This window comes from Phaethon aethereus, assembly GCF_964289735.1.
Source record: "Phaethon aethereus genome assembly, chromosome: 8".
In the NCBI taxonomy this organism is placed as follows: domain Eukaryota; kingdom Metazoa; phylum Chordata; class Aves; order Phaethontiformes; family Phaethontidae; genus Phaethon; species Phaethon aethereus.
Window position 1 is genome coordinate 13,544,756 of NC_138584.1, and position 15,941 is coordinate 13,560,696.

Consider the following 15,941-nt stretch of genomic DNA (forward strand, 5'->3'; position numbering starts at 1 on the left):
CAATGGCAGTAGTTTTTAGGTGTAATGCAATATAAAGGCATCGGAATTTGATCCATGTGTGTAGAATGAATGTCAATATTAATACCAATGATATATCACAGATTTTATTTCAATTTAGAAATTGTGGAATTAAATGAAAGCTATAATATTTTTAAATGTGAATATATGATCAAAATGTAGTCTAGATTTTTACAGAGGTTCTTTTTCAATCTATAATTGCATTATGTTTTTAAAAGATATAGTTATTAATTTATTGAATAGAAGGCATTGTCATAGTCTTTAAAATAAAGGTATCATTGTACATATAGGAAGTCTAGGCTTGAAAATGCTAAGCGAAATTGGAAGTCAGTTTTTATATGCATCTTCCTCCTCTCCAAAAAAACAGAAAACACATGAAGTTTCCCTCATGTAATTCACTCCTGATACTCTGCCCTGACCTGGCAGTGTAAAAGTGTGATCTAGTGTCTAGTTTACAACTGAATCCTATTAATTTCCAGAAATATGCTGGCAGAAGGTGTGGGGTTTTTTTCTTTCTTCTTTTTAGTTAACAGGCTTTTACACAGGTTTTAGTACTGTTTAAAGTAGCTTAGAAGATTTTTTCCTATTTCTGTCAATCTGTCTTTTTACCCCCCAAGTTTCCTATTTAGTTTCTATGGAAGAAAGCTAAAGGGAAAGCAAAGGAAGATTAAATATGTCTTTGGAGTTGTATCTAATATGAAATGCTCAGGACCAAACATTCTTCTCCATACCACTAAAAAAATGGAAAGCTCATTGAGTGAATGGATGTACTTCAGTCATACTACAGTAATGAAGACCAGAATTTGGCTCTAAAATTTTAAATATTGCAAGTTACAAGTTATTTCAGGTCTTGAGATGTTACGCCACTAATTTTTTGTGTGTGTGTGTGCTTTACCTTCTTTACTTTTGAAAACAAGGAACTTATGTGGGAGCTAAATGTTAACAATTTGGTGTCTTGAAAGATACTAGAACCCTCAGGTTGCCATCTCACATGATTCTGTCTTCTAAAAAGGTATTTTTGAGGAATCCTCCTTTGCCATTCCAGAAATCCCAGCACTTTTAAAAACTTCTATGGCTACTACTGTATAGTGTGTTAGTGGCAGTGAAAGTTGTACATGTCTCTGAACGTTTTTGAATCAATGACATACGCTGTTGAACTTCGCACTATAGTACTTATTGAGAAGAATGATCCGCTGCAGATGGTTTTCTGTCAGTGGGAAAGTAGAACAGTGGAAACTTGCTTTTTGATTGCGGTCTGAAACTCAGGAGGGCTTAATCTGAAAAATGCAGGCTTGCCCTGATGAACACAGGCTTCTTTTCAAAGGGTTATCTTGTGGCTTTGTCTGGCTTGCCTGCAGGAGGTGACCTTCAAGCAGCAGTGCAGCATGGCCATAAACATCTGCATGAAGGGACCCACTTTCAGGGTTTGGATCTTGTATTTTGTCAAATTTGCCATGGCAAACAGAGTTGAGTTTTCAAAGCTGATGTCCAAGTTTCAGAAGGAGAATGAACTGCACCATAAGAACTGGTGAACAGAGCTGTTTGCATGGTGCTTATTTGTTGGTTATTTCCTTGCCATCTTAAATCTTAGTGCCAAATTGGAAAGATGCAAAAGCATTTTTTCACATATCATTCATTAATTTGCAGTTTTCTTTACTTCTGAGAAAACTATCCAAAGAAATTAGACTAGAAGGTAAAATAATTTAGGCAAGCTGCTATATGCACTGTAAGGAAGCTCTTCTGAGAGACCTTAGATCTGCCAATATATGGGTTACATTGATGCTGCCCCATATCAGTACAAGCTGTAATTTTAATTTGTGGACTGTGCAAACAGGCAAACTTCATGGTCTTAGCACTGGTGCTGTTTCTGGCTATATCTTACCATTCCCAGAAATTGTGTGGGAGCAGAATGCTAGAGAAGAGGCAGTTTTCAGGAAGAGCTGAAGCTCCGAGGGTACAGTGGCACTGAGCACTGCAGAACGTACAGAAACTGGCAGAGAGAAGCCACAGTTTCAGCTGATAGCTTCCTGACTCTGTGAGTTGTCTTCCTACCTCTCTACCCCAGTATTCTAAGCAGGCCAGTGCTGGCTGTGCGAGGACTTCTCATCATCCTTTATACTTCAAACAGGTTACCTCTAACCAGTTAGGATCTAAGTGCTGCTGTTTTTAAAGAGCTATTTATTTTTGACCGCATTCCTCTGCGTGTGCTCTGTGGCATACTGAGAGCAACTGTGTCTAGTGCTTTCTGTAGAGGCATTGAACATACACAGTGAGCTCCTCAAGAATTTTGAGACTAATGTCATGGCAGCCTGGTCAGGGCTACTGAACACTTGCACCAACTAGGTTGCCATAGTTCCAGAAAATGTAAAAAAACCCCTGAAACTCACTGAGACAAAAGTTCCACTAGCAAAAAGAGGGTGTTTCTGCAGAACCCCCAATATATGGTATCCCTTTGCATGACACAGGAAGAATGTAGGGGAGAAGGGCTTTACACAGTGAGCCTGTTCTCAGGAAGCTTTGGCAACAACAGCTGTGAGGAGGCTCCCAGGCCTGCTACCTCCCAGCTGAAACATAGGATTGGTTGCATCCTAATCTGGGCATTTGATGAGACTCAAGCCCAGGTTACGTAATGACACACACAAGAACATTGCAAAAGCATTTATGAGGAAGAGACACAAACTGAATCTATTTATTTCACAGACTGAATGATACGTAGGTTTCTATTTAAACCAAGTTTTTGTAAAGAAGCATATTAAATATTATACATTCCTGCCTGGTACATCTAAAGACTTCTAAAGAACTTTACTTTTTAATTATTGTTCGAAGTGGCTATCTGAAATCTTTTATATACATTAGGGAAGCAGTTTCTGTTACTTGTGACCTATAAGTATTAAGTCAGCCATGTTATCATTGGACTCCTAGACTCATAGACTACCTTTTTTGTGTAAGTTCCTTCATATAACTTGTCATTTCTCTGACAAGTTATTAGAAAACCTTGTAAACTGACTAGTGGTTTTGCTATTTACATTTTGTGAATCACAGTTTGCAGAAATAAATGGCATCTAAGGACTATCAACAAATATTTGTTCTAATTATTTGACTTTGTGGTTTGAAGATTGTTCTATTATTATTCTGTGTCTTGTCTGGAAGTTTTTTAGCAGCAAAACCAGCAGGGAGTAATGAATAATATTGTTTATGGATTAATACTCTCCCAGTCAGCCAGGCAAAGAACAGCCATTATTCCAAAAAATAATGAAGAATCTGGTATGAATTATAGAAAAAACAAAGGAAAAAGGAATATAGCAGTCGCTGGCTTATATAGCAACTTGGAATTTTTACTAATATTTCCAGTGACTGGTATTACATTAATTTACTGGTTCAAATTATTATAGACACTGCAAAAATAGCCATTGGTTACCAGAAAAAAAGTGGGGCAGTTCCTTCGGTACGGTAGTGCCTTTAGAACTGTGTGGAATACCTACAGAAAATACATTATATCCATTAAAATTATTTAGCCAGTACTTAACAGAGAGGAAAGACTAATGTTTCAGAATTTGCACACTGTTGAAACTTTTTTTTGAGAATGTTTAAATATGATTTCTCGAATCTGCAGAATATGTAGATTTTAAGTAAATTCAGGTGTATACTTTAGCATTCATTCAAAATGTATTAGCTTGCAACAAACTGACTATTTGGTTTATATATGATAACACAATCTGATGGAAAAAAGAAATGAAAAGTTGCATGATATGAAAAAAATTAAAGCTCACAATCATTTTCTTGTGAATATATTTTAAGACAGAAGAAGTTATGTGCATTGTAGGCTGATTGAGAAAACCTCATATTTTGTTTTTAAAGAATATACTTTTGGTGTTATTCAAAGATATGTTTAACCACAATGTTGAGTTCTTCATATTTGGAAATGCCAGGAGATTAATAGGATGCGCTAGTTTAACTTAACTTTATTCACATCTGTTATTGATAGTGAATATACTAAAGTGACTTCTGAGATACTACGGTGACAAAAAAACTCTGCCTAGAACTGTACAAATAGTAAGAAGGTAGAGATGTTTCCATCAGTGACTCTAATTAGGATATCACTTTGCCTGTGTTTTTACACTCTTCCACTTGTTGTTTGCAAATATTTGTTCAAATAGTTGAATATTCACACACAGTGAATTTTCAGCCTTAAGTTGATATTTGTTGACGTAAAATGAATAACAACAGAGACTAAATTAGCTATAGTTAGTGCCACAGTGCAGTTCAAAGACATGAAGAAGGGTCATATTTACCAAACACATTTCTCGGGTTTAACAGTGAAAGTCATGTTAAACTTTGTCTTTCCAGAAAAAGTTAGTATATGTTTGCCAACATTAAAACTGCAGAATAGTCCAAGTGAAAAAATGATCTGTTGAGATTCTGTTTCCACTTCAAAAAAAAAAAAAAATATTAGTAAAGCCATGATCTGTAGGGAGTATGAGAATGAGCACCCAGTTTTTTTCTAAGATAAATGATATGCAGTAGGCAAACTATGTTCTGTCACTGCCTCTGTTGAAGTGCTTGTCCATTCAGTAGTTGTCCCTTTTGCCATGGTGAACTTTTATAAATTAAAGCTTTGTTGATGGCTTTTTTTATATACATATATACTTTTTAAAATAATTTTGTATCGATATCAGTGCAGTAGCAGCTCTGTATTTCAACTTTAAATTGTTAGACACTGAGCATAAATGGGTTGATTGTACTTGGGCTCTAAAGTACAAAATAAATCAATTTTAATTTAACATGGAAATAATGAAAGACTACAATTCAGTCCATTCACGCCTTGCAGGCAAGGCAGGTACATTTTTCTTTTTCTAACTGGATGAGAAGATTAGCTTCTTCCTTATCGCTTTGTGCTGAGAAAGCGGTCATATGCATTCAGAATATATTTTAATGTTAGCAACTGATGAGTTTCTTATAGCAGATTATTGGTAGCTGAATACTTCTGAAACTTTTGTGCAAACTTTCAAAAGCAGTTCCACTTAGAAATCGCTTATTAAAAGAATGTATTGTAAGATTCAATCACCAAGATTCTCTGTGTTTGGGAAACAGTGATTTTCAGTGTGTAGTCAAGTATTTTGAAAATCTGTTCATAACAATTACATTGGATGGGATGAACTCATATATTTAAGAATGAATAATTCTGTTAAAATAATATTCTGGTGTAGGATTAATCTGCAATAAAGCAAAATAGTTTGCAGCTACTGCTATAATTACATACACACTTTTGCAATGAAATTAATGTTCTTTTTAGAGGCTGTGTACTGTAGACATTCAAGATGAGTAATTCTTTTTGTTGTGGGGTTTTTTTTTCTTTGTCAGCTGAACCCGTTGATGTGCTAAAAGCATTAGAATTTCACAATTCACCAGAAGGAGTATCAAGAACAGCAGGATTTTGCACAAACAGGAGGGATTCAAAAGGATCAGATGTCGCCTACAGAGTTTCAAAAACTGCACAGCTGAGTGCCCCAACAAAGCAGCTGTACCCAGGTAGGATTGTCAGAAAGCTACTGCTTTCGTAAATTATCTTACTGCCTATGCTTTTATGGTATCTAAAACACAGCATGTAGTTCATGATCAGTGCCACAAAACACTTCTGTTATCCTTAGAGTTGGGCCTGCATATGAATCACAGGTGTCGTGGTTTAACCCCAGCCAGCAACTAAGCACTACGCAGCTGCTCACTCACTTCCCCATGGTGGGACGGGGGAGAGAATCAGAAGAGTAAAAGTGAAAAAATTCGTGGGTTGAGATAAAGACAGTTTGATAGGTAAAGCAAAAGCCGCACACGCAAGCAGAGCAGAACAAGGAATTAATTCACCACTTCCCATGGGCAGGCAGGTGTTCAGCCATCTCCAGGAAAGCAGGGCTCCACCATGCGTAACTGTTACTTGGGAAGACAGACGTCATAGTTCCAAATGTCCCCCCCCATTCCGCCCTCTGAATGTCCCTCCACCCCCTCTTTCTTTGCCCCAGCTTTATATGCTTAGCATGATGTCATATGATATGGAATATCCCTGTGGACAGTTTAGGTCAGCTGTCCTCTCCCAGCTTCCTGTGCACCTCCAGCCTTCTCGCTGGCAGGCCAGCATGAAAAGCTGGACTGTCCTTGACTACTTAGCAACAACTCAAAACATCAGCTTGTTATCAACATTTTTTTCATCCCAAATTCAAAACATAGTCTCACACTAGCTTCTATGAAGAAAATTAACTATCCCAGCTGAAACCAGGACTACAGGACATGCTCTTTATCCACTAAATGAATCTGTCTTTATTGGTTTCAGTTATAAAGCTGTTCCTCAAATTCTGTGTTACTGGCAGAATTGGCCTTTAAGTCATATTACCTGCTCTTTCATGATGCTATCTGATGGAAAGCTTATTTGGTGGTTTTGACAAGTTTCCTACAGCTTCAGTAGTCCGTTTAAAAGCAGTACTTCCTGGAGTAATACTGTGGTGTACAAATGAGTTGTGGTTGGCCATTGCAAAATTGTTCCCAGAAGTACCATCTGTTAAGAATTACGTAAGAGTATCTGGGTATTTGGAGGACTAAACAAAGCTAGTTGTGGATAGCAGGTAATGTGATGCCATTTTCTCTCAAATTTCTCTGGAATGAAAGAATCACATTTTGGAAAAGATTCTTTGGATGTTGAGGAGAGACTTTTATTCCATTATTCTGCTGTCACTTGTCACTTGACCCAAACCGTTGAGGAAAATGATAATGGGAATATTAAAAACCAAAATCATGGAACATACAATTTTTCTGCTTTGAACAAGTCTGTCTATAAACATACAGATTGTGTGTTGGCAAAGAAGAATACTTTCTTTTTTGTCTTTCGAAGTAGAAATCAATCATATAGATATCATCCAAGATCCATAAAAATGGGAAACATACATTATTTTGTAGTAATACTGTGTTCCCAGAGCAACCTGGGAAACAACTAAACACAGTTTGAGCATAACTTACATGTTCACTTAACTCATCAGTTTACTTTCTTATTCATGAAAGAAGATCAAAGCACAGTTCTTCAGTTTTTAATATATTCTCTCAACTAAGTTGCATATAATTAACAGAGCTATCCAGCTGAAAATATCATTCACTGAATGGCACGTTACAGTCTACCATATCTTGCTGATAGTATGACTATGCGTGTAATTAATTACTACTTCACCTAAGTAAGGTTAGCAGAATATGGGTTGCTCTTTCTTTAAAAAAAGCAAAAATGATCCATTGTATTGAAAAACTGCACAAGTTGCACGGTGTAATAAGTTGGCACCTTTTTATCCTGATTTTTACAGTGTGTGTCATTGAAGCTAAAGTGGTACAGCAAAAATTTTTAAGTGAGCATTCAAATAGAACTGGGCAGAAGATTAAACTGACTTGGAATGACTGATATTTTTAAAGAACAGTACAAGCAACTTCTGCTAAATCAAAGCTTGAAAGTCTAGAGCTGGAAGTCTGAGAGCTTGGGTTGACTTAGACTTATTAATAGATCAAGTTGTAGCATAAAGAGGAGATGTGGCAGCAGCAGTAATAACTGTTCATATTATTCTTGAATGCCAGAACAAATAAGTATCTCATGTTTTTGGCTAACATCTAAATTTCTATAGCCTTTGACTGCCTTAATTTAGGTACTCTTCTTATTAATGCTTTCAGTTTCTGCTGTACAAAGGGAATCAGTTTGCTTGATTTTACCAATCTGTTGCAACACTTCTGTGTGCAGGGCGTGAATAAAAAGCATTGCATACTCACAGTATAAAAAGCAGCCACCACAAAACTTTGGTTAAGACAGGAAAATGTCATGCTATCCTCTACTTCAGTAAAGAACCTAGAAACAATTTTTTGGAGGTGATTATGGTAATTACTTCCTTTTGAATCTTGCAGAATCTTCTTCCCACTGCAAGAAATCCTTCTTTTTCAGAGATGATTCTTAAAGATATTTGAGTGATCATGTCCCTTTTTCTTAGTGCTCTATAGTAGTGGAAAGACTACAGAAGATATCCAAGACAAGACCAAGTTGTGAGACTTCATTTTAGCTAAACAATACAAGTTGTAATGCATTCTGTGCTTGCTTTCATTTAACTCCTGTAACTCATCCGGAAGTATAGGTATCTTTTAGCTGCTGTAGCTCAAAGGGAGCTATGAATGGCAAAAGCTGGGATCATTAATATATCCATCTTTTAAAAATGGATCTAATAGTATTTACCAACTTCCCAGAATATAATAGGCATTGATTTCACTGACTGGAAGGCATTACATAATTGTAGAGATAACTGCTTAGTTTTTGTTGTACTGTTTGTTTATATGCTCTTAGTTTTCTTTTACAAAAGCATATAGGAATGACAGGAGTGGCAACCCAGATATATACAAAATTTTTTCTAGTGATTTTCCCTCAGTTGTTATTGTTCTTTTTGGTTATTGTTCAAACAGAACCATACCAATAAATAAGAAATTTAAAAGTAGTTGAGAAGACTTGGATAACTGTTCCAGGTATGTGTCCAAGAACTACATATCCATAGCAATACATGAAGTTTTACATGTTAGAATGTAATTAATTTTTTTACTTTTTCAATTAAAACTGTCTTTGGAGGAAGTTTACTTATAATTACAAAATGAGGTGCAAGATAAAACATTTGGGAATATTATGTCATAGCAGCGATAACAGAAACTACTGAAGTGAGGCACATGACTCATGTTCAGTCACCTTTCTTAGAAAGCTCCCAGGTTTTTTTTCATAGGATGTTATCTGTTTGAAGAGCACATGCCCAGACTAGCTGAATTAGTGTCACCCGCCTTAAGCATTTTCAACATATCTTTCAGATTAACAGTGCAGACAGGGCAAGTGTTCAGTGCTTTTCAAATAATTTCTTTGGCTTTTGTTGACAGTCATCTTTTCTCTTCCTTTTTTTGTCATCTGTTTACTCTGTTATTAAAAGGTATAACGTACAGTTTAATTTAATATGTAAACTAGCAGCTTTACTTTGTCACTAAAAAGCTTGACCAAAAGCTCACCAGAGTAAATGAAATGCTTCCTGTTTTGATCCCTTCAAAATAAGATGTCAAAACAAGCCCTAAAGTGGTCTATATTACTACAGTGTTTCAACAACCTTCTACAAAAAAGTGAAAAAGATGGTAGAAAGCATGTAAAACAGCATTGCAGCAGACTATATAGTAAGTGTAAGACTAGGGATTTTCTGTTTTAGAAGAGTAGTATGTCATTTAAAGAGCAATGAAGATTTTATGCTTTTTATGTTCATATTGTAACTGAAGAGCTAATGACATCAATAGCTTGTCTTCATGGAAGACACTGTAGAATCCTAAAAGATTTTTCCCACAAAACCTCTCTTGGAAACTATCTTATATTTTCTCCTTTGGAAGAAACAATTCCTAAATTAACTTTGGATGTTTAAGTCTTACATACTTTTATTTATTACAAAAATGTAAATTATATTATTTTATTAAAACTTATTGTATTATTAAAATGTTTAAGAACATTTTACCCACTCTCATGCACAAGTGACTATAACTGCAAGTTGCAGTTAAATTCATGGCCAACATTGCGATTAGATTGTAATCCCTCTATTTCTTGCATGTCAAATTGCAGCTGAAGCCACACAGATCTAATGTGTATTCTGAACTTTAGAATCTCAGTCTTACACTCCATTTGTTATGAAGCCTAATAGACCTGCACATCAAGTGAAATGTAGGTTTACCAGCAGATTCAATAGGAGCAGTACTGAGTACAAACCTCAGTCCTTTCTTTATAAACAAGCTATATCCACTTATAATTTTGTTTATTTTTAGTTGTAAAGGTTGAAACAATGATTGACATATAATCTCTACGTCAAAGCAAAATCAACAGGGAATAAATGAAAATTAAGTGTTCTTTGATTTTTCCTTAAAGCTCTTGTTAAATAAAGCTAATTATGCATTTTTTCAATGTTATGCACAATATTATTCTAGAAATACTCAAATATATATTGTGAGAGAGAAGCTAAAACAAGTGGTTATCAAGGGAGATGAAGTGCCTGGGAACATATTTGCTATAATACAGATACTTATTTTGTTGAGTGAAATTGTACTGCATGCTTTTAAATTAGGAGATTACTAAAAAGAAGATGAATAGAAAAAATAATGAATGTGAAATTGTTGTGGTTCTTGCATATATTGTATTATAACATAATTTCACAAGAGATTTACAGGTCATGATTTTAAGAACCATCAAGGTATATCTTTCAGGAATTAAAGAAAGACCAGAAAGAAAAAAAAGACATAAAAAATGTTCCTAGTGTAATTTTTTATGTATTAATTTTTGAGAATTAAAAAATCCCAACAGTTCGTACGTGGGATCCTCTGTGCTTACAGAAAAATAGAAACTTTTAAAGAATGGTTTCATCTTCTGTGAATTTCTAACTGTATATATTACTTCGTTTACAGGTGGAGATTTTCCAGAAGATTTTTCAATATTAATGACAGTAAAACCTAAAAAGGGTATCCAGTCCTTCCTTCTGTCTATCTACAACGAGCAAGGAATTCAGCAAGTAGGTGTTGAAGTTGGTAGATCCCCTGTCTTCCTGTTTGAAGACCAAAATGGAAAACCTGCCCCGGAAGACTATCCTCTTTTCAGAACAGTCAACATTGCTGATGGCAAGTAAGTGTAAAATTTTAAGATGAAAAATGATACCACAGACCACTGTATAGGTGATTATGGTCTTTACAAACAGTTATCTTAAATACTTAAATGAATTAGTAACACAGTTTCCAGCTAGTTGGACTGCTGTGGTACAAAATCAGAGAACCTTTGCAGCAGAATACAGTTCCAGCTTCAAATGGTGTATACAGCTACAGATAAAGCTAAACCACCTTTCCTATTTGACATTTCTGTAAATCAAGAATGAAGAAATAGTCATAGAAGTTAAACCCCCCCAAACTAAGCCTATGAAGATTCTTCCTGTGCAATATAGAAAGAAACTTCCATTTTCAAAAAGACTCGAGGAATAGTCTCGCTAGAAGGGCTGTCTTGTCCATTTGAAGGTGACAGAGTGAAGACAAGTTGACAAGACAGCATAGAATTTCTCCTATGCTGAACCAAAACAGCAGATAAATAAGATGGTTTCACATGTCTATATATAAGGAATTCAGGGAAGAACAAGCTGGACAATTGATCTGGAATGCTGCAAGGATTTACACTGCACCCTCAGTAACAGCAATTAATCTCAAATACCTGTTGATTTATTCATGCAGTTAATTTTTTGTACCTAACTTCCCTTCGTAGACAAGCAATCATTCTCTTGGAATGTCATTCTAGTGCTTGTAAATGGGTATTCATTTCAAAGGCTTTTTATTTGTTGTGCTGCAGTCCAGGAGGAGCAGCCACAGTCTTCAGAGATACACAGAATGAAATTTTATTAAAGCAAAAGACAGTAGAGAAGGAAGGGCAAAATATCAACTATAATGAAATAAGTTTATAAAGCAATAAAGGATACAAAAGAAAAAAGTAATTGTCTTTTAGCCCTTGTATTACCATGAAACCTAAACCTGATGCATTTCCCTAACAGAAAGAGTGATAAAATGAAGCAGCAAACTTTATTTTTCATTGTCTTCCTCTAAATAACAAAGCTTTGATGTGGATTCCAGAATTTCACCCAAAATGTTGAGAAACTGATAAAAATTAAGAAATTAAAATGAACTTGGTTTCATACAATTTCCTGCAGTGAGACTATACAACTTCTAAATCAACTGGAGACAATCCTATCCACAGTGAGCTATGTTTTCATGGATTCAGCTTCTACATACTTTCAAAAGACCGACAATTTTCTTCGGACTCAGCTATTGTATGAAGGATCTAGGACAACAATCTTCATCTGAAAATGAGATATATTTAAAAAGTGTAAACAGGGTAATGTGCCTGAGGATGCATGGACAGTTTGCTTTTATAATGATAATGTTCAACCGTATTCCAGAGAAAACATGGAATTAGAGTTCTGGCTCAGTGATAGTGCTTAGTAGTCAGATTCCATTAGCTTCGAGGTGTTCCTTTTGATATACAGAAGCTCTTTGTAACAATGATCTAAGCTGTGTCTCCGATTTAAACAACCTTAGTGCCACAAATGCCAATGAAAATAATTTGATTCCAGCCTTCCTCTTACCAGTCACTAATGACATACTTTCACACTTTTTGCCCTGCTATATCAAAGATTCTTTGATGTTTTGCTCCATGTTAGATTACAGAGTGGCTTGCTCTTGCTTTTAGATATTTAAATTGTCATAGCAGAGAGGCTCACTAAATTGATGTTGTCTGTGATGATAATAAAGTCTCATAAAGAACATAGTATAGTTGGGCAAATTGTACAAAACTTTATTCTCAAATGTCTTTAAAACAAAATCATTTGTCAGTATTCTGAATCACTTCATTCACTTCTTGGTGAAGTGAGGTTCTTGGCAAAGCTATTGTTGTAGGAATATTGGCAAGCATTTCTAAGTATATGTATCTGGAAAAGCATCCATGTTGGAACTGTTGTAAATGTTTGAAAAATCTCTGTATCTGTGGCATACATCCAAATAAGCAAAATAACATGGTAAAATTTTGATGATTGATCACAGAGAACAAACTGTTGTCTTGGTTTAGCTCACCTGCTGGCTAAACACTAGCAATTGCTCTATCACCCAAAAACCCTCTCTCAGCCGAGAAAGGGAATTTGGGAAAAGAAAGGAAACTCATGGGTTGAAATAAGTTGAAATAGAAACAGACTTAATAAAACAATACAACTAATATTAATACTAAGGCAATGTAAAGTACACAAAGTTATACTCGGCCCAGATAGTGGTCACAAGATGCGTACTCCCAGCAGTGAATACTGGTTGGCAAACACTGCAAGCAGCACAGCTCCAGCGAAGGGAGAGTAGGCCTCAGGAGCAAAGCAACCGGTAAGACACTCCAGGGATGGCAGCCATAAGAGAGAGCGGTTCCCAGCAGACTCCCCGATTTATGGTGAGCATGACGTTTATGGTATGGAATACTTCTGTTGGCCACCCTGGGTCAGCTGCCTTGGCCTCCATTCCTCCTAGCTTTAGCACCTGGCTATCTGAAAGGTGCTGGAGGCCTTGATCACTATGGAAACCTGCATACCATGGTGGCCATGAACTAAAGCAAAGTGCCTTATCAACTGTGTTTTCACAGTAACGGGTGCTGCAGTCTTCTTAGAAATGCAGTTTTCCTGGACAGAAAACTGATTTTATGATTCTATCCCAGCAAAACCAGGACAATAGTAAAATGTAAATACCAAATAATACGATGCTGGATTAAGTATATTTGCGCAAGTAATTCTTTAAGTAATTTGGAAAATCAAACACCATCATAAAAATAAAATCTGCTGTCAGATTGTTCAATCTAATAAAATGTAAACAGTGCACTCTCTTCTAATTTGAGTTTACTAATGTTCTCTGGGTAAAGCTTCAGAGAAAGTCAGCTTGAACTTCATTTTATATTAGGAATTAACAAAATTTTACCTGTGACTTGATTGGTGCACAATCTGCAATAAACTGTCTTGATAAGAACACAATAACCTAGTTTTAAAAACATAAATTACAGTAGAATTATGTGTTTTTTTAATAGGTGGCATCGAGTAGCTATTAGTGTGGAGAAAAAAAGTGTTACAATGATTGTTGACTGTAATAAAAAAACTACAAAACCACTGAAAAGAAGTGACAAAACAGTTGTGGACACCAATGGCATCACTGTCTTTGGAACCAGGATTCTGGATGAAGAAGTTTTTGAGGTAAAAATTAACACTGAACAAATGGAATTGAGTGATTTTGTGTTGAGTGAAGCACTTAATGCAAATCAGAATAAATTTTTGAGAGCAAAAGCTGGTATAATGTAGAAACTTAGATTTATAGAACCTGTTAGGATAGGCTGAAATAAAAGAGAAGTAAAACAGGGAGGTGTCTCTATTGCTGGAAGATATGACACATTTTTCTGTTCTTTAGATTATATTGTATCTGGAAGGGGCTTGCTTTTTTTGTCTTGCTGCCTATTATTGAGATACCTGAGATATTTAAGAGAACTAATCTGGGAAAGTTGAGTAGTATGATACTGAATGATTTTAGTTCTGTCTCTCTTAAACATTTACAGATATTTGTGCATGCTAACAGTATTTGAGAGAGGGGGAGAAGGACCTGGAAAGTTTTCTGTGTAATATGAATCACTTATATTGTTTATCCCACATATTACTCTTTCCAGTAACTGGAACATACCTTGGCAATAAGGACATATATGTTTCCATCATTTACTGGCCAAGAAGTACATATAGGAAGGATAAAATGTCTCTAAGGGAAGTATGTGACTGCCAATCATGAGGCCTTTCTAGGTAGAATCCTTATGTCAACAATTATTTTTAAAGGCTAATAATCATAGAATCGTAGAATCTTTGGGTTGTAAGGGACCTTTAAGGGTCATCTAGTCCAACCCCCTAATAATGAAGCTTCTCTAAATTTACACTATTAAACTTCTTTTATACTATTGTTATACAACAGTCTAAACTGTCAAATTTAAATTAAAACTGAAAAATAAGAAAAAACAGATCAGTAGTTAATTTACTTCATATACAGAACATCTGTGCTCCATAAATGTCCAGAGTTGTAATCCTAGCTTTAGTCAGAGCATATGCTTGAGAAGCTGCATAGGTGTCAAGAAAGGAAATGTGAATTTTGAGTGTAACACTGTGACATTGTTATCTTTCATTTCCATGGATATGACAAAACATGAGACTTTTGAATGGGGAAGTTTCTGGGATGATTTAATGGGTCAACCAGTATGATATGTTTGGTACTCACAATCTAATTTGCCTGTAGTCTCCAATACAGTTGGCACATCTGAGGGCAAGTCAGTGCTTCAATTCCAGCTGAGACCCACTAAGAAGAAAGATGGCTTTGGACTCAAAAAAGAATAATAGAATAAAATCATAGAATCATTTAGGTTGGAAAGGTTACCTTTAGGATTATAGAGTCCAACTGTTAACCTAGCACTGCCAAGTCCATCCCTAAACAATGTCCCTAAGCGCCACATCTGCACGTCTTTTAAATACCTTCAGGGATGGTGACTCAACCACTTCCCTGGGCAGCCTGTTCCAATGCTTGACAAACCTTCTGGTGAAGAACTTTTTCCTAATATCCCATCTAAACCTCCCCTGGCACAACTTGAGACCATTTCCTCTTGTCCTATCGCTTCTTACTTGGGAGAAGAGACCAACACCCACTTCGCTACAACCTCTTTTCAGGTAGTTGTAGAGAGTGGGTAAGGTCTCCCCTCAGCCTCCTTTTCTCCAAGCTAAATAACCCCAGTTCCCTCAGCTGCTCCTCATAAGGCTTGTGCTCTAGACCCTTCACCAGCTTTGTTAACCTTCTTTGGACATGCAAAGAAATTGTGCAGATGTCTGTAAAGTCAGTTTACAGGCTAACCCTCAACATTCAGCACTGAGAACAGCAACATTTCTACCATATGTAACATCACTGCACATTTCTGTATTCTTTCAGTGATTAGGTTTCCTTACTTAACTGATTGCACCCCCTTCCTCTTGCTTTATTCAGAGAAATTACTTACATTATTTTAAGGCTGTTTTTGTAATTGCTGGGGGTTTAGATTTAGTCTGAAGTCTAATTCAGATTAAATTAAGTAAGAACTTAAATTGGAAGCTTATTGTCTTTTCTTTTGGGATAGGTTTCTGCTTTCTATTTTACTGTACAGCCACCATGGGTACATTTATACCTATGTTCAGTTATTTGAATCTTTAGCTAGAAATACGCGTGTTGATAAATAGGCAATGTCCCTCAAAGTTCAAAGAAAGTACTGTGCCACATACGGTTTTAATGATACGTGTCCTTCAAGG

General features: G+C 35.9%; 1 protein-coding gene across 4 annotated transcripts in view; it reads left to right on the forward strand.

Annotated features, from left to right (window-relative positions):
• COL11A1 (collagen type XI alpha 1 chain) overlaps positions 1–15,941 on the forward strand; it is a gene marked incomplete at its 5' end in the record, with an annotated part of 160,097 nt that overhangs the window by 11,468 nt on the left and 132,688 nt on the right. For 3 of the 4 annotated variants that reach the window (XM_082002896.1, XM_082002898.1, XM_082002897.1), the window contains 3 exons: positions 5,380–5,547; positions 10,492–10,705; positions 13,670–13,832. In XM_082002896.1, the coding sequence (XP_081859022.1) occupies positions 5,380–5,547; positions 10,492–10,705; positions 13,670–13,832 (545 nt within the window). Of the gene's footprint in view, positions 1–5,125; positions 5,548–10,491; positions 10,706–13,669; positions 13,833–15,941 lie in introns of those variants that run through there. The other variant, XM_082002899.1, reaches the window with a different exon arrangement.